This window comes from Anguilla rostrata, chromosome 6, assembly GCF_018555375.3.
Source record: "Anguilla rostrata isolate EN2019 chromosome 6, ASM1855537v3, whole genome shotgun sequence".
Lineage (NCBI taxonomy): Eukaryota > Metazoa > Chordata > Actinopteri > Anguilliformes > Anguillidae > Anguilla > Anguilla rostrata.
The window spans coordinates 9,930,466-9,954,281 of record NC_057938.1 but is presented as its reverse complement, the minus strand read 5'-3'; the positions used below and the strand labels follow the sequence as shown (position 1 = coordinate 9,954,281).

Sequence of the window (23,816 nt, the reverse complement as noted above, 5' to 3'; positions counted from 1 at the left end):
ATTAAAAGAAAACTGGGAATTATTAAACTATTAGCTTATCAAAGTATATGGACCCTTACAAGGTCAATCTATAGTATTTGATTTTAAATAGGTGGTTACAGAAGAACCCTTTAGCAGGTGCTTTTGAACAGATAATCGGTTGCTGTGTGATCCTGTTGAGGCTTGAGAGACTGCATCGCAGCAGGGGCAGTCTCTTAATTACACTGGCAATCCTTGGCCAGCATCATCAATGGGCTTCCAGGAGCAGTCATGTAGTGCAAATGTTTTAATGGCCTAATTTACACAGGGAAAACATTAGGGACCAGAATGATAGCAGGAAGATGATATGCGATTCAAAATGGAGAGCTATACCCCCTAGATAACAGCGTGAGACCTGTTGCAAATGAATGGGGCGAGCCTCGCATAAATGTCACCAGAGATTGTGCCGTGTGTCAGTGAAATGAAAGAGGGAGACAGGATAAAGGAGGAATAGAAAATGAAATTAAAGAGGTGGCATAAGGGGATCTCTGAATCTATGCATAGTGAATACAGGTTCTGGATATTATGTAACTCTTCAAATAATGTTGGAACCCCTCAACTGCCATCGTCGGTGTCATATAAATATTCAACGTACCACTGCGAGACAGCATCAATCTTCTGGAGATGACTGTACTTCAGTTCAAGAAATTGGCACAAGACTGCAGATCAAACTGAGGCTTCACAGTATTTGTCAGAGCGCAGAAAGCGGGACAGCAATCTGAGACTTAGAGACCGCAAATCCTATTTGATGGCACTGCCATGTACAGACACCATGCAAGCAAATCAGGTTTGATTTAGTTTCAGGGTGATCCCCCTCCCCCCCTGGTAAACTGCATGGATGTGTGCTGAGCGTTGAAGAGGCTCATCTTAGCGGTCTGATGCCTGCTTCGGTTGATGGTCCGTTCTATGGGTGAATACCAGTGTCCTGTGGCAGCTGACTTATCTGATCGCCCTACTAAATTCTCTGTATGCAAATCACCCACTGACCAGAACCAAGTTCATGAATCAGGGCAATACAGTAGACCTGATTAGCCACCGATAGCCAGCAATATCCATAATAGTGTGTCCTTCACATCATTATTATAATACACACCAAAATAAAAAGACAGGTAATAAACATCACCGATGTTAATGTTAAAATTTTAAACTACTTATTTGAATTTATAAATTAAATATTAAATGAATGAATGCATTGACAAATATCATTTATAATTAAAATAAAAAAGCATTTATTATACTTTCTTGACAGTTGTATTAACTGATCTAATCCTCAACTGTTCCCTGAATTTTTTTGACAGATTTACCAAACCTAATTTTTCATACGAGGAAGCAAAACAAACAAATGGAGACATACCAGATAGCGGCATATATTAGAGCAGAGTGTTTTTATTGCAGCCTTGATGGTACATTAGATTCCATCTGCACACTGTTGCATGTGATGTAGGCACAGCGCTGTTGCAAACCAGCTCTCCTCCGTTTTTCTGAGATGAGAGAAGCGAAGCAGCAAAGTGTGGCAGGGATGTTTCATTGTGTGATGGATTATTATTATTATTTTAAATGATCGGCCTTGCTTTCATATTTCTTATTTCCTGTCCAGTGGGCTCACATGCCTGGGTTCCCACAATCCCCCTGTGCTGTGCTGTACTTGGACTTGTCATTACAACTGGCCTGAGGGTAGTTTCCAGCTTTGTGGCTCAGAGCATGGGCAGATCAGCCGTAGGAGATGTTTTTTTCCCCAGTATATTTAGCATGCTGCTGAAACAACAGTGACTCTTGTCACTAGTCCTCTGAATCACATCCCACATGTACAGACAAGCACTAATGAGTGCTCAGACAAAAATTCCCCCACCACACACACACACACACACACACACACACACATGCACAGTTTGCACACACATAGAAACAAAAAAAAAATTTTTTACATTAAATTGTGCATTTTTCTACCTCTTTTGCAAGTGTGTCCTTATTTTGGAGTGTGAGCTCCTGCTGCTTTTCATTACCACAAATAAAAATGCCCAGGGAAGATTGTGCTTCTTGCACATATGCTTTTTTTAATCTGAAGTTCTTCCTAATTGAACATTCCCTTTCAGGCGAAAGTTTGCTGGACCTAATTGCACCGGGCTCTCTCGTTAACCGTCACTCACCATAATGGACGATGCCGTGACTACCGAGATCGAGACTGCAACCGCAACCAGAACGCGAACAAAAACTCAAAAGATGATAATTCGTTTTGTCTGACGACATCAGTTATTATAATAGAAATAAAGAACCGAGCGGCTAGAGTCTTGGCAGCATTTCTTAAATAGTAATACTAATGAAAAATAAATGCCTTGTTCCTGCACTCTAATTAAGTCGTACAAGTTCTTGTCAATATTGCGCCTCCCTTGTTTAATTAGGTTTCTGATACCCAGTGGAGCACCTTATCCAACTTAAGAAGCTTGAAATTAAGAACCCCGCGATTGCAGGCACAGGCGCTTGCAGTTTCAATCGGCGTAATTATACAAGGAAAGGCTGGTGTGAGATTCTGAACGGCATAATATCTGACAATACAGTGTACGGGAAGTACAGCCTTATCGAATATAGCAGCGAGAAACATCATCTTCCCTGGGTATTTTGGGCTTATTTAAGGTACTGAAAAGCAGCTGATACGTACACTCCAAAATAAGAGTTAACTTGAAAAAGTGTGTGTGTGTCTGTGTCTGTGTGTGTGTGTCTGTGTGTGTGAGTGTGAGCTGGGGCCATTGAATCCCACCAGAGAGAGGGGAGCGCAGATCATATCCACAGGCTAAAGATTGCTGAGGGAGGGGGACTGGGGAATGGTGATTCTCAGGCAACAGCATCTATGAGCTCCCTAAGGAACTGATGGCTGAAGCTGATGGCTTTGCCCCCCCCTCCCCATCGAACCGGTGGGAGAAGGGCCTCAACGTACTTGGGCACACTCTCTCCAGCACATTTTACCCAACTCGTTATAAAGTACAAAATCGTCTACATGTTCTGCAAAATAAATAAATAAATAAATAAATAAATAAATAAATAAATAAATAAATAAATAAATAAATAAATAAATAAATCACTGAGCTCCAGTCCACATGCTGGTGTGGAACAGGCCTTTATTTAGCTCCACAAAGATTAGGGGGCAGGGAATGCAAGAGCCCAAGAAAGAGTGTGATTAAGCCGAGAGGGGAAATAATGAGTTTTAAATCAGACTGCAAGTCTGCAAGTGGAGGTTTAGAGAATAAATAGCCTCTGAATGCACTGTAGCAATGGGAGTTTGGAAAAGCCCGAAGGAAAGTGGACCGCTTTTCTGTAGGCAGGATAGCATGCCATCTTGGCGGCTGTGGCTGTATCAGTCAGGTGGCTGATTTGCTTTGAAGGAGCTTGGCTGTACAGATGTCACTTTAGGCATAGCTTACCTGCCGCAATGCTCGTAGCATCAGTTATGGAGGACGGCAATAACCAGAACAACCACACAGTGGCTATTATCCAGAAAGTCAATACCTGCAGTGACATATAAACTGCACTGTGCTGTAGGAGATATAGTATCTATATATTATATTTATAATTTGGAAACCCTGGTTTATAATTAATTTATTTAATTTTCAAAGTATTTTCAAATAGTGGCTTTCTGAATTGGAATTTGAAAAAATGTTTTTGGTTATCAAGTTTGTCATGTAAATCCCTGGATATAAACGACTGTTGGTCAGTTTCTTTGTTTGGTTTACTTTTTCCATCATACTGTAATTTCATATTTTTTCTTGCACAGGAATTGTTTGTGTTGTCCCTGGACCTGTGGGTAGCTGCACCTCTTGACTGAATGTCCTCTGTGTTTTTATTGGAGTGTGTTCGCGTGGTAATTACTGATAGGATTGCGTTCTTGGTCAAGCCCTTTCCCATTTTTGCTTCTCCATTAGTGTATTTTATTGTTGACTTTAAAAAAAAAAAAAAGGTTTATACCAACTACAAAGTTTCCAGACTAATTAATTCAGATGTTTAGTGGTAGAATTTATTCGATTCCAAGAAGTTGTTTATTTCTATGCTGCTTGTGAGCTGCTTTGTGTTGAATTTAGTCTGTATACAAATTAGTCTTGAGGGGGTCAGTTTTTCAGTAGGAGTCATGGTGCATGCGTATTGGTCTGTTGAATAGTTTAAGCGTGCTGACATGTGGGATTTGCTACTTGACAATAAATGCATTTATATTTTCAGCTCAATGTCAGTTATAGCATGACCTTCAGCAATACTGCCTCTCTCTTGAGATAGAGAGAGAGCTCCCTGGGTCCTTCCATTGATTATGTACTGACCAAGGCATTGATAGAGAGGCAAACACTATTTCCTTTATTCATGTCATTCAGGGCCTGTCCATCGCTGACTGAGCTGTCTGTCTTTCTGTCACTGCTTACATCGAGCAAATCCCCCCACTGCCCTCCTCCTTTCAGTTCTCGATTCCCCATTCCCACCACTGCGTATATTGTGAGTGTGTAATGATGTCTTCCTTTGTCCATATAACACTGAATAAAGATGTTGGAATTGTTAGGGGCAGGGAGCCGCCTAAAAAGATGATGCAGCATAGCTTATTGAACGATTCAGTAATTTTCCATTTTCCATTTTTTCCATCGATGTTGCATAAACAAAGAACCTCAGAAACAGTCATCACTTTCACCACTGCTGAATTTTCAAAATTTACATTATCCATACCTAAAGTAGAGTTTATGTGCCTAGCTAGCATTGTAGTTTGTGGTTCCTTGCAACAGGTTTGGTTCACCCCAGAACCATGCTCACTTTGTGGGGTGCCATCCAAGACATGCTTTCAGAAGATTGGTGCGCTTGTTCACACACTCCATATTGAAACGTGCTCAACTTGAAATTAGCTCATCCTGTGAATCAAATAGCAAGTCATCATCTTTCAAAAAAAAGCCAAAGGCCCAATAAAGTGTTTATATTCTGTAATAAATTGTAAATTCTCAAAACCTGCACATATTTGTCATATTCTGAGGACATAACTAGACGGGGAACAGATGGATAGATATGCACTTGAGTTAACAGCATAAATAATCAAAATAAGATCTCTGTACCATCTGTAGCAACGGTGGTAATATTCTTGATTGATGAACTGATTTGAGGCTTGCAAAAGGGAACATGATTTTGTGGGCGGAACCAAACGAGATGCAACACCTGCTGCAGGGTGCAGTGATGTTTGCATTGTGAGGCAACGACAAACCTGCTTTGTTAGAAATGTGTCCAAGCAAGACAGAGAATAAAGAGCTTGGATTTCTTGCCAGTTCTACAGGCAAGCTTTAATTTTGCTTGTGAGGAAAATTTAGTCTACTGAACCCGCTAATGGCGGTTGCTAGATGCTAGCAAAGGTCAGACAATGTGCCCTTTTGGAGCAGCAAAGGGACAGGGATATGCTAGATTAGTGGTTAAATAACCGATTGATCTGACTTCCAAATCAGCTTGGCAACGCAACCTGCTCTCATCTTCAGATCAGTTCAATTACACAAGCTTTATTGGCACTACAGATTTTGCAGTCATGCTGCCAAAGAATTCAACAATTACAAAACACAAAAAATCTCTCTTTATCTTTGCCGCTCATACTCCCATTGACCAGTGCCAATGAATTGTTGTGGGCCTCTGTTGGAATACATGCTTGGGACTGAAACAGCAGCTATAATCCCAGTCAAATTGCCTTACATTGTATGAGTATGAACAGCAATTACACCCACAGCCACCTAAACGTATTTCTTGGCTGCCGAACCAACCAATGCGACCAAGGTGGGTGTAGCGGGTGCAAGCGCTGTTCAAACATGCTACCTCTTTTATGACTGAACTCTTTTATTATGTCAATGACTCAGACAGGATATATCAATGGTTTTATTAATTGAAAAACAACAGATGTGATTTACCATCTGGAGCGTCCTTCTGGCAGCTTCTCCATTGGGAAAAAGGCAGGCTAAAAGATATACAATTAAAACAGGAAATGAGGATTATCTAATGGGCAGTCACTATAAGGCAGTCTGTGGGAATAACTCTGCTTCTCTGAAAGTGATTGGCCGCTGGCAATTTGAATTGGCAAATCAGAGAGAAGTGGTGGCAGATTGACAAGAATGCTGCAACAAGAGCCATTTTGAATTTTTCCTTTAAGAAGTTTAGGGATTTTTTTTGTTCTCATCGTACACCATTTTGGTAGCTATGGCAACCTAACAAGTAGCCTCTAGACTTATCTTTGCCATTTTGAAAGAACCCAGCTTTCAAACAACACCTTTTTTGATGCACCTGAAGGTAAGCAGCACTCCAATCCTTCTTCCTCCAGCATATTTGGTTCCATTTGAGTTTTTGTGTGTAGTAAGGGAAGCATAAGTTTAGGGGGTGGGAGAGGACCCCAAAGAGTAAAACATGCCCAGAAAACTGCTAAGTGCCCACCTCTTGTGAGTTGTGTTCTGTTGTGTTGATATTGTTGATCTCTCTGCCAGTTCTGGAACTTGGATAACCACAGACTGGCATAGAACTATTGAAAATGATAGGTAGGTTCTAGAAACAGTTTTTTTTAAGATGGGGGGGGGGGGTGGGGGGAATCCTGAAGGTGGTGTATATAAAGACATTGTACAAATGATATGTAGGATGTGTATGTGGGATGTGTATTTTTCTGACCCAGCGCAGTGTTATTGAGTACCTTGGTAAAGACCTTGGCAGGCTGATTGTTGAGATATATGGGGTTATACTGTATGTGTGGTGGAGCCGGATGTCATGACAGGTCAGGTGCGCATTGTACGTAAAATACAGCCTCGTGGCAGATTTGTGTTGATACCCAGAATTATGAGGCAGAGGATATCACCTTTCAACAACGCCGTTGACATGGCGATCCTTGCAGGTGGGAAACGAGTATGGAAAATATGACAACCACCTTGAGGCTTTAAACAAACCTTTTAACATCATTATTGTCAGCGCAACTGCTTCCATTGATGATTGTGTGTGTAAGTCTTAGTGCCTAGACAATGCTAAATTGACAATGTGCCCGGTGTTTGTTAGAGCAGATTCCTCAGTGTACTTTTAGATTTGTACCCTTGTTTGAAGGTCTGAGGCAAGATAAGAAATGACAAATGTGATTCCAAACCATAGATTCCTTTGGATGTAACAAATGTCCTTAAACTTTCATTGTTAATGTGACTACAACCATTTATAAAAGTAAGTCACTCATTGATATCTGAATCCCCCAGTTTACTGTTCATCCTTATTGTCTTCTCTTGTTATTTTCCACTCTCTCATTCAAATTCCCCATTCAATGCTTGGCGCCTCTTAGTTTGACATACTTGGGTGCACATTCCAGGAGTAAATAAAAAAAATAGTAAACAAAGCCTTAAGTACAGGATCAATCTGCGGTTGATGAAGATATTGCATAGTAAACATATCATTACCATCACCCGCACTGTCATTATTACTGCTACTAATTCTACTGCTACTATGAGTACTTATCTCTCTCTTTCTTTCTCGTGTTCTCTAATTCCCTATCTCTGTCTCTTTCTAACTTGCTTTCTTTGTCTCTGTCTCTGTCTATTTCTTTCTCTCCGAATGGGTGCTAACTGAAACTGCTTTTGATGATGAGAGGACTTTGAACTGGAAGCCCAATCATTTTGAAGCTGCTGTGTCTGTGAACATATTAAATATTCATAATCTTTTGTGCCTCCCGGAGAATCCCGATGAGGGCTTTAGCCACAATAAGATGCCCGTGCTCCACAGGTTATGGAGCTGCGGTAAAACACAGGAGAAAATGCAGATTTATTATTTATCCGATTTATGTTAAAACCACTTTTTTTTCCCTACACCCTAATGAAAGCTTCTTAAAAGGAAAGCAAGGCCTGGGAGTCGTATTAATTAGCCGGCTTCTGCAGAGTTATGGATTATAAGTGGGACCAGCTAATCTTACAACATTTCAGTAATTACAACATCTTCATTGCATTTACCCAATAATGTTCAGTTTTAATGGCTGTTATTGGATGAATGGTAAGGACAGTGTTTAACAGAAAAAATGGCTATCGTGGGAAACAAGGAAGATGACACTTTTATTTAACCAAGTTATTAGCAATGATGCTGATTTGAGGGTGTTCAATATGTGGTTCTCCGTTTAATTGAGAGGTTGAACTTTAATTCATGCCTCTCGCTGGTTTGGGACAGCTTTGAACAACTAGTGGCCAAGGAAAAAGAAAAATCTTTTCGTTGGTAATACGCATAACTGCGTCCAATAAAAGAACCCACCCAATGGAGCACAGTCATTCATCTTCCACCACGTCTATGGCATTATGAATAATGACGCTTTCATGGTTTTCAACCTTTATGATTACTGTTCTCTTCGTCCATTTTTGATTTGGATGCCTTATGACTTCTAATGCGATATACCCTTGAAGCAAAATCAACTGGTTTTGAACTAAAACAAATAAATAAGAAATAGTACAAGGATAAAGCATGTCAACAATATGCTGAATGGTACAGTCCAGGAATTACTTTAGTAGAAAAAAGTACAGGTGTTGGCAGCACAGATGCCATTCCTACTTGGTGACGTTTCTCTCACACATATTGACTCATTCTCTACTGTATTCTATGAATGTTTATACATATTTCTTTCCACTGTGAATTAAGCTGTTTTACTTTCTTTTATTTCAGAGTAATTAATCCTCAGCTGTAAATGACCATAAAGCTGTGACTAAACCCAGAGAGGAAATATAATATATCACAATTTGCCAGCTCCAAGCTCGCACAAGAGGCACATATGAAACCATAACACTCTTATTGCGAGACAATTAAAACAATGCAAACTGGAGAAAACATCACAATTATCAAATGTCACACCGCTGTCTGGTTTTGCAGATTCGCAGCATGTCATCAGCCATAAAAAAGCCATTAAAAAAAAATTATACGGTTCTGTTTGACATGGTTTAAATTTGCATTGAACAAAAATGAATATCACGCTGAGCAAAAGAGACTGGAATAATGATCGACGATTGTAGCTGTCTGGGAGCGTAGAGACCCCCGCGCGTGTGTGGGTGCATGTGGACTCGAGCGTTCACGCGTGTGCTGGTACGTGTGTGTGCGCGTGCCTGCCTGCGCACACGCATGTGCGTGTTTACGAGTGTCTGTGTAGAATGACCTCATGAGACCTCGAGGCAAAGGAAGTAGCTAAAGGGCAAATCCTTAATTTAGAAGCTACATTTGACAGCTTTATCTTTATTAAATCAAATACAAGCATGCAAGCAGTAATGAAAGAAAGTCTCTCAGAGTTTTCTTCTGCCAGTAACCACACATAGGCATATGGTGTGTGTCAACTCGTATGTAATAGCAGCTGTTACTTGTGGCATCAACACACATATGCCTTTTGTGGCGATCAACATAACCATTTATAAATGTTTATGTTCTGTTTATGGAGGAGTTATATAGCTCTTGTGAAGGGACATTCATTGGATGTGCTACACCTCTTTTATTATGGAAGCATACAGAAAAATATAGCAAATACAGTGTCTTGTAAAAGCGAGATATCTATCTGCTAATGGGTTTAATTGAGCATCTGTAAACAAATTAAGTTCATCCAAAATTAACTCACTCCCAGTCCAAAACAGTAATAAATTATGTTGTTGAAGATATTTCGCTGATGAAAACCTTGACAGTATACCTGGAGTCTGTTTAAAGACATTTTCAAATTTCCATTTCCAGGCTCGATAGCTTTGCAGCATTATAAGTATATATATATATAAGTCCAGTAGGGACTCCTGACAATTATATATTAATTTGGGTAGTCTTCATAAAATCTACAAGAAAAAGATGAGCTTACTGCCATTTTAACCTTGGGTTATTGAGTGACTTAATGTTAAAAGGATTTTTTACCTTCTGGAATGAGTAGAGGGCTTACAAGTTAGATTTTCCTCCACTTAAAAAGGGTGCAAAAAAAGTAAAGGTAAACAGTTCTACCTAACAGAATATGCTGAATGTCACCAGGAGCATTAGTCAATCAAAGAGAGACTTAGATATTAAAATTGTGAGTCTTGAGAATTCTCTCGCCAACACTGGCAATAAAGAGCATATTGAAGCTCTCAAAAGGGCGCTGTCATTGGCAGATTCGCCGGGATTGAAAGCACACGAGGCAGAGGTAAGATCCGGAACTCTTACCATATCAGAAATGAGCACCACTTGTAAACACTTCACTGGGCTGGAGAAGAAGAATGATCTGAAGAAAAGGGTTGGCCTCTCAGCTGGGCTCTGTTCCTTGTTATATATAGTGCTGTTGCATACACTGAGGACAAGGCACCCTTGTTTTAAGTGCCCAGGGCACTTTTCACACAAGTTTCAGCCTCTGTGGGTGTGCAAACAGGGTGGTGGCCCTCATCAAGGGTCAAACAGATGTAGTCACTTTGAATAGTAAGGTTATAAATGGTTATACATGGCTTAGACAAACAAACATTAACTGAAGAAATAAGCTACATATTTATACTTACTGAATAGTGTACTGGAACACTGTGTCTCTGGCTCTTGGGAGGTTATCTTCGCGATGAGAAAAGCAATGTCTGCTTCCTTTTGCTATTGATTAATTTACATGAAAGGCGAAATGAAAAATGGATAAAAATGTGTGGATTTTGATTTAGTTTATTTTTATTTGTTTTTTCCCCCCCTCTCCCTCTCTGTAGCTTCTACCCTCCATGAATGCACAGGGGTCTGTGGTGGTTAACTCACCACTTGTGCTGTGAAAGTGGAACTGAATGATCTCTGTTAACCTTCATGTATCTCGGAGAGTGAAACCTCTGCTTACACAGTGTGTGCTGTAAGCGTTTTGACAGAATTTCCTAATCCCATCAAACAGCGGGGATAAAGTGCGAATGTCATCGGAAAGCTGGAGTCGGACATGCCTAAGCATCCGGAGGAGGGGATAACTGCGGACAGCTGTGCACTGGATTAATACGCTGTAGCTGAGCTGCCTCATTCTTTCAGAGAATTAACAACAGCTGCTCATCAGCGCCAGGGCATTTATTAATCTGACCGGTGCAGGGAAATTCAGGCTGCTCTTGCATAAACAAGCAGTTTTCACACTTTTTTTTATTTTTTGCTAGGATTGTTCCGTGGTATGTGTGGACGCTTTGACTGTGAACTAATACCTGACCATCCACTTGAGAAAATGGTAATTTCCTGCTTTCCAGTCACTGCTTTGGGAAGTCAGCAAATCACACTTCAGAGTGTGTTCAAATGATTTTTTTTAATCTCTTGGGTGACTGGGAAAGTTCAAAAACGCTAATGTTGCTGCAGATCAGAGCATGGAGAAAGATAACCTTGAGCTCCTCTTCCTGAGCGCAAACTGCCAGATAGATAGCAGACCCCTTCGAAGGCACTCTCCAGTATCTCAGCCATGCGAAATGGCCTCAGAACCCAAACACCGGCAAAAACGCAGCCCTGTGTTGGGACTGTGGAACACAGTGAGACTTGACGCGCTTGCTATTTTAGCTCAATGCTGTGGTATACTTCAGTTCCATTTATTTATGTATGTATGTATTTATTTGTTTATTTATTTATTTTACGTAATATGCTATTTTTAAGTATGTTCTGTTGCGAGACCAAGTGAACAAGCCATTTTCCTCACCTAGCTGTGCAAAAAAAAAAAAAAAAAAGAAGTTAATTAAATGTTAATTTTGAGTCAAAGTGAAGGGAAAATGTTGATTGAATCGAAGCCTATGTGTGTGACCTGCAGACCACTGGACAGATTAAACGTGCCTAAACACTTAGGGTATAGAAAATGGAGTTTTCCATGCAGATTTTCCTCCATACTGTGAATCGCACCTCCATACTGTGAGGCCTGAGATTGAATATTTGTATCTTCTGATATTCCTCGACAAGGTCCCAGAGCAATTACCTGGATCAGTATTTTTCTAATTCTGCTTAATTAACCAGCAACTGCAACAAGAAAAATACTATCTGTTATTTAATACTTGATTCATGGGTTCTTAATATTCATTAGGAACCTATGATTCCGGCACTAAATAACAGATAATTCCTTGATGGTATTACTATTCCTGCCTGCAAGTGCAATGTCTGCTGTGAATGAAGATGTGCTCTGCACTGCATTGTTCTCAACATTACCATGCAGGCCTTGGGAACTGAAAACAAGGTTTGATTGTTGGAATATTTGATTCTTATAAATCATAGAACGTTCAAATATCAAAGGGATCAGAACAGGTATCGTTACCTTGACGACAGTAAATGTATCTTTCAAAATCCTTGCATAAACAGGAACAGTGTATCAAAGAGACGGGTTCAAAGATGGTGTCAGAGTTGGGTCACGTCTGCATAAAGTAACTTAAAATGGTTGCCAGGTTTTGAGGCTTAGGGCAGTGACCTGCTTTGCACAGTATGTGTGATTTTCACCGTTGCTTGTTCAGAAGGCAAACAAACACCCTGGACTCTGTAGTCGGATCTCCCACAAGTGTTTAACGCTCAGATGGTGTTGACGTTAACTATGAATGAAGGTTTCCCTTCACAGTATGGCTTTCAGGCATGAGTCACAGATTGGATTGTGGTTGAGTACGGCGGTAATTGGAAAGGAATACTGATGCTTGTGCATGCTTAGGGGGCAATGATTCAATCATGAGACACAGAAGAGCGCGTCACACTGATTATGCTTCCATCTACGCTCGCGCCGAAGCACATTTGCTCCCCAAAATGGCTTTTCGCTGGTGTAGTCGGCGCACAGAATCGGAACAGGGAGGAAATAAGGAGCCGGTGGTCACATGATAACTACGGAATACAATCAACAATACGCGGACGGTCTATAAATCATTGTGCAACTGGCGCCCAGCCAAAGAGACTATTCCACGCCGGCCCCGCGTTTGTTTCTGTTTCGGTGATTTACCTTGGGGTGTCGATTGAATGCAGAGAATGCAGGCTACAGCCCCAAGGCTGCAACCTCACGCAACCTCAGGAACACTGCAAGGGGCGGCGTTAATGAGGCAGCAAAGAGCGCCTTCCATCAGTTGACAGGTTTTTAAACACGTTACGGAGCATGTGCAGAACCCCTGACATTTTTACATGGGACATTACTCCTGATTCTAAGCATAATTTATGTCCCCTAAATGCGCTGGGCCAATTAAAACCGCGTGGAATTTCAACTGCGAACATAAAAATATGTAACCAGAAGAAAATAATAATAATTCACAAATTTTCACAGTACATAGCAAAATATTTATGTGACAATCACACTAAAGCCTTCAATTAATATTCTAAGCTTAAAATAAATACAAGTGTTCCTTTTTTTACAGGCTTAGTTCATTTTCTTGTTTTATATACAAATTATATCATAAAATTAATTGAAAGTACTGTGATAGTGAAAACGGCAAACACTGTAACATAAAATGGTTAAAGAATCCTAGAAAGGGTGTGCATACACAATGCACAAAGACTAATTTCAATGTTTTATACCACAACTGCATTTACTGTATATCATGCTGACTAATAGCTAACTAGGAAATAACTAACAATGAACACTTTTAAATATACACTTTTAAGCATACACTTTTAAGCTGTATGCTTAAAATGAGCTAATTAAATGAACTTTGCTACAGTAAGAGGAGCAGCTCTTGTGTTGGTGTGCATTGTCTGTTCCTCCCTTTTTCGAGACACTGCAATGCTTCGCTGAAAATGATGCTATTAGATCGCAGAAACGTGATCTTATGAAATTCATCCTGAAAGCCCCACTGCTGGCAGGAACTGAACCACCAGGCATCTGTGGACTGAATGACAGCTTGGCCCCAGGCAAGCTTGTCTCTGTCACACCTGATGAATCATATCTGTTTCTGAAAGCCTTTGGTTTGTCAGTGAAATGATCACAGTTTTTTTTCAGTTTTCATATTCTCTTCTTCTATTCCATCCAGCTATTTATTGAACATTTATCTGACATAGAAATAAGAAAAAAAACCTATCCTGTCAACAATGAATGTGGGATTTCTTGGATGAAATAAAATAAAGCGAACAGGGGAAAATAAATATAACATGCAAATCACAATTACAATCGATGAGGACACTTCCCCTTATTTTATTATTCGACACATAAAGGTATTTTTCACTGTTCTCCAATAAGGGAAATGTAAAACTGGCACGCGAAACCATGGGCATTTATTTGACTGCTCAATTAGGGCCTGCGCAGGCTAACTAATAGAATAAGCTGAGGATGTCAGTGAAGACAATTATATTTTGCTGAATTGTTTGTGGGACTTATGTGAAAAATGGTGCTTCAGATCTGTTATCAGTCTTCCATAAGTGGCAAAAGATGTGGTATTATCAGATCGTAATTTTTGTACTGTAGGTTTTACAGTATGTACATTATTTTTAACCAAAGAGGTGGCTGAGCATTGAGACCGCAGACGTAGTTTATTATCTTGTTAAGATATTTAAGGCCTCATGTAATAAAGAAATGGTCTGTTGGTTTACAAGTGCAATAAATCACAGGTAAAATAAAAACTGCAAAAGTACTGTTGAACTAATAGACTAACCCTCAAGGCTTGGGGTTGGATTTTATTTTATTTCTTTTTGGGGGGGGGGGTGGTTCACATGCATGTGCTCATGACAGGAGCCAATATTGCATCGTACTGAAGCTGCTGTACGTTATTATGGGTCCGGCCCAGTGTCCAATACCAGTCCAGTGTCTGTTTGCAGTGACTGTTTGCCACCTGTGTTGAATGACAGGTGTAATTGATGGGCAAGTGTAGGTGATCAAGGTAAGGAGATGAAAGTATTGACTGGAAAAAATGGAGAGAGAGAGAGAGAGAGGCAATGAAAGCTACACAGTCTGATTATATAAAAATGAATGCACAGCTAGCTAGTACACAAATATGAGCCAGTGAGAGATGAAAGGGTGGGTATAAGCATATCCTGACAGCGGGGGCCAGTTCGCTTGTCCCCTCAAAGTGCTGATATAAATTAGAAATTAGCTTTGATAGCTAAGTGAATTTTTTTGATTATTTCAATATCGGCCGGTGGCAAAAATCACATTTTGCCCGCGCGCTATCAAAGCAATTGGCCTTGATGCTCCCGCATATCCGAACAATCAACAATATGCTTATCAAATGCGGTTCATTAAGGCTGAAGGCCAGATTTTGACGAAGGCAATATATAATTAATTGTGCACACATGACATTTGCAGATCCCCAGGGGCGTCGCTTCAGCTCTGAAACGGGTAAATGTCAAATGAGGGGACATCTATGGCAGGGAGCCTCTCATGTACATTGCACTCTGATAGTTGACCGTTCAATATTTAATTTTTAAATATTTGTCGTCGATGCCGGGCACTGTTAGACAGCTGGGTTCCCTCTCGGACTCTTCTAGAAGTGTGTAGGAGGCCACTTTGCTTTCGCATTGTCGCGAAGCCCCGCGCAGTGAATGATAAAGGCCAATCAAAGCCGCCGTGTTGCTCTTTGATGCTTTTTAATGCTCGGCGTAGGGTGAGCATGGCAGCGGACTGAGGAACAGTGCCAGGGATGTCTGTTTAAGAGATTTGTCTGTCTGGCCTTCTCGGTCGATGGCTTTCAAATCAATTAAAAGTTCAGTTTACAGATAACTTTTCCCCCGGTGGAGGTGGCTCCTTTTAAAAAGTATACGACTGACGTGACATTTATAAAATGTTATCTAAATCCTTCCCAATAACATCAAATGAAGGAGAACCGAAGAACATGCTGTTTTGTGACACTGCAAATGGTTCAGCGACTGAACCACATCCTTATAAATGTTAATGGAATTTAAATGCCCCCCTACCAACAGCCATCAGTCTAAATTGTGCTTTTTGAGTAAATATTGGCTTGTCCCATCTTCACATATTTTCTTACCTGAAAAGTGCTCTGAGAATAGTTTATGAAAGTCTGATGGTGTCAGAGGCTTTGTTTTTGTAATTTGGATGCACCGCATTGAAAGAGATGGCTTGATTTATTCGAAGTGGGACACTGTGGAGAGATAGAATATTTGAACAGAACAATGTCCTGGACTTTTGTCCTTAATTTGACTTATTTTGTGAATGTCTTTTTTTGTCTTCACCAACACAGTTTTGAAAAGCTGCATCGGTTAAGATAAAAGCGGGCAATTACTATTAATTACAGCTTCAAGTGAAGGACAAATTTTGATTAAATACACACCAATCCAGAAGTGATTTTTATTCAATCTAGGCCGGTCTGACAGGCTTGATTTAAAATGTGCGAGTGTACTGAAAACCTAAGTAGCGACAGAGATAAGTGAATAAATAAAAATAGGAATGAATATCTGGATGGCGGGTCACCCTGAGTCTCTCAGAGCTCTTTGGCGGTATTGCTCAGTGGCCTGGCTGCAAGAGGGACAGATTTGTTTCACTAATAATATTTTTTGAAACTTTAATGTCACCTTCCATGGCAAAATGGAAAAAAAAATGTCTTTTCCTTCATTCACATTCATAACTAATTCAGAAGGCTTTAGCTCTTCCAGGCTACGGTGCTCCCTTATTAATATTTCATGTCGCTCAGTGGCTGGCTGTCATTGGTTATGAAGGAACTTAAAGCACCATTAGAAGCTTTTATCTGCCCTGTGATTTTAGTAAATCAGCTGTGAGAGCGGATGAACTGTAAGAGAGGGGAGGAGGCACGCACGAGAGGGATTCTGGTGATGTTTTCTGTTTTAAGCTGCTTCTGTGCGGGGCGAAGAAATGGTACGATGCAAGGGCTGGGTGAGAGGTGACCTTGAAGAGTGACTGGGGGAATGGGTCACCTTGTTGGGAGATACACAGGCACATTGCTGTGGTATGTGCTTTGTGGCTAGTAGCATGCATTCTTTTTTTCTACCCTCTGTATATTTACAGATGTTTCTGATGACCTGCCAGCTTTATAAAGGCTGGTATAGGGACATTTGTGGTTCCATGGCTTAAAAAAAGCACTCTTTATAACTCCCAAAGCAGCTCATACTGCATAGTTATGTTTTCAGAGGATCTACATATTAACAGATTAGTTGTACAGTATAGCATTTATTCACACTGTAGACATGAATGTCTGTTTTCACACCATGCCGGTACTTCTTTGTTTGAGCGCAGCAGGCTCAGGCTGCATCCGCCTTAGGAAATAGTTCCAACTGAAAATAATACTAAATATAGATCTCTGAAAAATAACCAAGTAATAAACATACACTGAACCTTCTTAACTGCTAGCATAACATTGCTGTTAAAGCTGCTTTGAAGCTACAAGAAGCATATTTTTGCTTTAAAACCTTGAAGCTGCAAATGCCCATAATTGTAAAGGTCGTCATAAACTTCTGTAACTATCTAAAACATCGCATATAAAACCTGTCGGGGTCAATCCGAAATATATACTAAAACTGCAGTGGACTATCCCTTACAGAAAAGTCCCAAGATTACAACATCTCCACCTAGGATTCAGTCCCCCTCCCACAAGTAATGATAACATCATGCAATATAAATGGATAGTGTCACCAAATGTAAAAAACAAACAAAGAAACAAAGAAAGAAAGAACACCTTGTAAGTCCTTCTGGATAAGGGAGCCTGCTAAACAAGTGTATAACATAATGTAAATAAAATGTTTTCCTGGTCATGATCTGATTGTAGTGTAGCTGCTGATCGGCACTGGTAACTGTAAACTGCTCACTTAACTCTTTAAATTTTAAACTGTAGCTCCTGCAGCCATGACAAAGCCAAGAGCTTTAGCTTTTATGCTATTAGACAAGTCTCGGCCATTTCAGAGCTCCACCTCTAATTGCACAGGTTCACTGATCCTAATAAGGCCTTTCATCAGAAATGGCAAACCATGACACGATCCTAGGAGGGCTCCTGAAAAGTCACATTTTTGTATTTCGCGTTTTGTTGAAATCCCACTATCTTCACAGACACCCATTTCACACGATTACAGGATTAGACATGTTTCCTTAATTTACGTTATCTCTCATTACCTTTACCACCTCGACTGCTACTATGACTACACCTCTTTCTCTCTCTCTCTCTCTCTCTCTCTCTCTCTGTGAATGTGTTACAATCATTGACGGGTCCATGAGTTATAACCCAAAGATACTCAGAGCAGGGTCGTCTGGTAAGGGATTAATTGCATGTTGCATCACCTCTGCGACACTCAGAAATCCCCACTAAGTCAAATGTGTGGCTTCCAGGTTTAATTACCACATCGTTAGAGGAGGGCAGGGAGAGGTCAGAGGCACATTTGCAACTGCTTAGCCTGCTCCTGATTCTCAGCACAGCACTGAAAAAGCCCCATGCGATATCGAAATAACCATACCTCCTTCTGAACGTGTAATTATCTCTTTATTTCCATTCAAGACTATTCTCTTGGTCGTGTCACACATCTCTCTCATTCTTTCTTTTCGTGAGGTAGGTGTGTGATGTGAGAAATTGGTTTTTATTTGAGATTTAATTATGTGGTGAAAAAACTGAAGAACACAGAAATGTCCTGCTGGGTGATGCAAACATTAAGTCGGAAAGATAAGATTAATAGTAACGGCATTGTCCGGTGCAGGAGGTAGATTATGACATTTGAATGGTGTTGAAAGCAAAGAGCAAGGATTAGTACAGCATCTAGTACAGCATCTACAGCAGATGAAACTCCTGTAAAGGTCGGCCATTTCAGTTTGTAAATGTGAAGCATTAGATTTGCATTTTAATATTAGATCAAGCTTAGATCGTGTTGTTTTCAGTGATACCTCATGAAATGTGCTTCCTTTGAAATTTAAATCACTGAAAAAGCTCAACAGTCTTGCTCCTTGAGTCAGGGCCACAGCTTCACAGCTTCTCTCTAAACCTTCTTCTCTGCTGTTGTTGTTCAGGTGAGATCTTCACTTGATCCTCTAATAGGGGTCATCAGAGGTCTTCAGTATGTGGTTGCTTTTTCTGTCATGACCACAAAGTGCTGAATGGAGTTCTTTCTCCCCTGGAGTTCCTCTAAGATTTTGCGGTTCACTGTTACAGTGCTGGTGGGAAACTGGTGGGTAGGGTCTTACCTCCTGGCCATATCAACCACATTGGAATTAGTTTAGAGACCCAGATTGAGCAGCTGTGTTTGTTTTATACGTAGGTTATGATGCTGGCCCACAATACACAGAAGACACTATGTAGAAGTTATAAACAGTTTTTTGTTAAGATTGCTATGATTATTGTGATTATGCATCATCTGCTAGTCAATGATCTGATGCAAATGCCCCATTTCTATCATATTTAATGGACTTCTAACAAAGAATTCTATCTTTCTGTAAGTTAGCACCTGATTATACTGTAGCTTTGACACATCGGCCTTGACTTGCAAAAAGGACAAAATAAGGTCAAAATTAGCTGACAGACATGTGGACCCATGTTTATAAACTTCATAAAGTACATAAATGTTTATGAAGTTCTACAGTGTTACAAGCTACAGGGCAAAACTGATCTAGACCAGCACTCCCTGACACTTTTCTGACACTTTTATGAATACAATACCTTAAAACAGAATGATAGCGCTATCAAGTGAGGAATGAGGTGCTTTCCAAGTCTGCTGTAATGCATCCTTTTACAGTCATAATGCAGTTAATCTCCCCCTTTTCTACCCCTGCTCCCTAATGTGGAATAATGGTACAGAATGTTCCCAGTGGTTACTGTTAGGCAGAACACACTGTATTTCTGTTGTGAATGCTACTCCCTATATCACAGACCCACATTAGTGTGTGTGCTGGGGGGGGTGTTAGAATCAGCATTTCTTCACCCCTTCGTAGCAATCAAAACCAAACAGGCTGGTTATTTGCCGCCTCATAAATGGTGGCTTTACCCTTCTGGCCACTAATGACCATTGCCGCCCAAAACGCGTCATGGTAGCATTGGAATTCAGATTGCATCAGGCAATGTCTCCCTTTACCCTTTTCCATTTGCTCTTAAAGTGTGCCTGTTGGTGCTTTAGTCAGATTGTTTAGAAATGAATAGCTATAGCAGTGGCTAGATAAATTAACTCTACCTCACCAGGTAAAATGAAATCCTATTTTGGTACATTTTTTTGACCCAGAAGGGGTAAAATACGCGAAATTTATATTTAGCTTGCTCATTTTCAGTTGTGATAATATTTTTTGTGTGCGGTGAAGGCTAACCCAAAGGGGATGTTTCACATGTGATATGTTATCAGCGACTGAGTGCATTGCACCAGTTAATATCACACGTATACGAAATGCTGAGATTTCTTGCTGTTCAGAGAGGCCAAAGGCGATGTGAAACTGTTGACAAAGCTCATTGAACAGCAGTTCAGTTGAATATCTGGGGTGAACACAGAAATGTAAAGAATTTGACGCTAAAAAATGTGAATTTTCTTTCCAGCCTTCTGGTGTTTGTGGTACACTTTTACAAACTGTGTCTGCGACGTACAAAAGGCATCGATAATCAATTCGCACAACAAATCAAAGGCGTCTTGAAAAGGCAACAGTGTGTCGGCTGCGCTGAGCTCCCATAATGCCTGCATGGTGGAACAAAAGCATCTTTTCATGTTGTGTGAAAGGAGTCTGTATAAGGCTCTCAAATGCTTACATAAAGGAAAGGAGCCTGCAGTTGTGGTTCTTGCTATTAAAGGGATATTTCACTTCGGTATAACACGAGTAATTTTGTGGAGCTTACTCCATTGTATTTGCGTTGCGTGAATACTAGCGACGGCAGATGTCCCTGTTTTCTGTTAACGTTTTCACCGCCGTTCCTTCCGGTTTTCCGGTTTCCATTCCCTCCCATTCATTTTTGCGACCTCACCAAAATGAATCATCTTAAAACACAGACTAACTCGGGAGGATAATAGGCCGATGAAAAGAAAGTACTTATGTTTTTATGGTCTGAGGTTTTTTGAATACCTGGTATATTTTCAATGCTTTATTGCCTTATAAAAGTTGTGTTATTTTAACTAAGCAATGTATCCTTGAGCAGGATAACATATACACATGGGCACGTGCATTTAAAAAAAATCAAACTACTTTCTGTATTTCTATTCCGTGATTATTACCACCATGTTAGAGGACCACCTGAAAGAGAGAGAGACCATCTAATGGGCCAAATAGGGCAAAGGTGGAACAGGCAGTGGTGCAGGGTTAGTCGAAGCAGATCCATCTACCACTTGCTGTTACGTTCCTTTCATGAAGAGGCCAATCTGTCAAAAAGTACTGTTTATGTAAGAGATGACCAACTGACATTCTTTTTTCTTCTCTCCCCCTCTCGCTCTCTCTCTTTCCTCCCCCTCCCACAGTGAACAAACACAAGCCCTGGATAGAGACGTCCTATCATGGAGTAATAACCGAGAACACGGACACTGTCCTTCTGGATCCTCCCCTGGTGGCCCTTGATAAAGATGCGCCAGTCCCCTTTGCAGGTAGGAGTCCTCATCTGTTGATATTTTTCTTCCCCTGCTCACCCAGAAGCCCACTGGGGACTCCCAGGAAGGACCTTGTGGCCTTGTAGCTGATTGGCTGTAGGTGACATGCTCCGCCCCGGCATTAGACCATTTCCCATGTGTAATTGGAAAGCTTTTCTGCCACTGGGTTCTGATTAAAGATAAATCAGAAGAGAAGTGCAGGTGGGTGACAGGCACTGTGTAATTAGAGCAAGTGGATTTTTTAACCCTCTGAGGTTTTGTGGCAGTTCGAGCCTTACACCTCATTAGCTGAAGGCGGCTGAAATTAATTGCCTCTCTGACAGCCAGGAAATACTGATGTCTGCTGTAGTAGTGGGCTGTTCAGACTTGCCAACATAAAGTGCGGTTTACAACACAATATTCAAAATGCCACCAAAGGCATAAACAAGTCTTTGCACAAATGGAGGGCAGGTCTAGGCTCATGAACCCCACTGCCCCAAACAGAGCCAAAACCAGAAGAACATTTGAAGGTTAGCGCAACTCCAAAGAAAACAAAAACAACAACGTTCTCCATACTTATGGCATTGACCTACAACGGAGATGAATTTGAAAAAGATCTGCTGAAAAGGTGCATTCTCTCTCTCACTCTCTCCCTCCCTTTTTCCTCTCTCTCATCCTCCCTCCCTCTCTCACTCTCTCCCTCTCACTCTTTCTCTCGCACAAAGTCCCTGAATTATTCACAGTGTGCTTTGTCATCAATCCTGGTTTTGTCTCTGCGGGGAAAGGAATGGGGCGATCCCTTGGCATTGCATTAATTGCTGTTGGAGCGTTGCCCGGGATTGTTAAATGCTTGCCTTTTTTTAGCCGTGAAGTAACAATGATGAAACTCAAAAAGGGGGTGACATACGCAGGAGCCTGGATCCAGAGAATGGATTGTTCTCCCTCAGAACAGAAACACCCCCTGTAAGGTACGGTGCGCTAGGCTTGTACCGCACGCTTAGCATTCTCCATCACATCACCGCGAATGACAACTCCGGCATAGAAAACAAACTACGACAGAAAAAAAGCAGCCCCCTCTGCTAATTTGTTATCTAGGCCAGAGTTACACTTGCGCTCCAGCCATTAATCTCTCTGCAGGAGAGAGAGGGAAGACGGAGCGGCGCTACATTGTGTCTGCTAAGCTTCGGCTCTTCTGCCGGGAGCTGTAGTCACATGAAGGGGGGTGCGCTTCATTGTGAAAATCCCGTGCTTTGTAGCCGAGAGGATAGATCCATATGCACAAATGAGAGAGAGAGAGAAAGAGAATTTGAATTGACAGCAAGAGCGAGACGAAGGGAGATAATCCAAAAAAAAAAAGAAACAGAAAAGGAAAGCAATGAAAAAGACAAGGACAAAGTAAAGACAAGAAAGACAAGGCAAAGTGTGTCCTATTTTATGCTCACGAGGAACGTGACCTCCTTCCTTCTAAGAGTGCTTTCCCAGGGTGCACCGCTCTTTTTATCCATATAATACACTGTAACTAGAGAGATGGGCTGCAAGCTGTTCATACCTGTGTCTGGCAGCCCCATAGGGTGCCACCTAAGCACCCGTCCCAGGAAAAGGGGTCTTAGTCAGCAAGGCTGTCTCTGGTTCATGCTGCAAGAACTGCAAGTGGGCTAGCAGGTGCTTGCAGTCTTGAATTTGCACATTAAACCTAATCACGATGTAGTTATTTGTTAATGGCCATTAAATATGTGAAATCAAGAAATAATTACAAACTGAATGTAGCTTCAATGGTCAGCCATGTCGTCAGTACACTAGCTGGCAAGGTAGATGACAGCAGTTCATGGTGGCATAGAGCTAGCCTGGAAACAACAGGGTTTACTACGACTAACACAGCTTTATCTTGCAAGCTAGCTCCTAAGTTGCCTAGCTGCCTCTTATAACAGTTTCCCAATGCAGCAAGTAAATTTGCTGCTCACTCACACATTCACACAGAGTCGTAAAACTATATGTCTTGTTTTAAAGGTGTGCACTGATCTGAACACAACCTAAATGTTTTCCATTTTGGCTGCCTCCGTTGTTTCGAGTGCTTATTTCCAGTGGCAATTTCCGAGGAGATGTTACAGCCGTAGAGTGCTGGTGACCTTTACACGTTTTGCTATATTCTAACATTAGCGATCAATGCTGGAGCTCGCTACAGTCAAATGTGACCTAATTTTGCACATGGCGTGCTGTGTGAGAAATCTTTGTCATAATGACAGAGGCACAAACTTTATTTGCTGCAGCTGTCATACTTGTGAGCGTGAGGGGAGATGCATAGTGCCAGACTGTGCACAGATACTCAGAATTGGCCACTGGTGAGACATTTAACACTTAATAGTACTGTAACTTGAGGTTGGGGGGAGTGGATGAACCTGCAACTCTCCCCCTGTCTGGCTGTGCACCTGTGTTGCAGAAGTGGGACTAGGAATTCTATATCG

The 23,816-nt window shown here is 41.0% G+C and overlaps 1 protein-coding gene across 1 annotated transcript in view; it reads left to right on the top strand.

Moving 5' to 3' along the window:
* Positions 1-23,816, top strand: part of clstn2a (calsyntenin 2a) — a 132,286-nt gene that overhangs the window by 37,217 nt on the left and 71,253 nt on the right. The window contains exon 2 of the mRNA XM_064338252.1: positions 21,250-21,372. Coding sequence (XP_064194322.1) covers positions 21,250-21,372 — 123 coding nt within the window. The remainder of the gene's footprint in view (positions 1-21,249; positions 21,373-23,816) is intronic.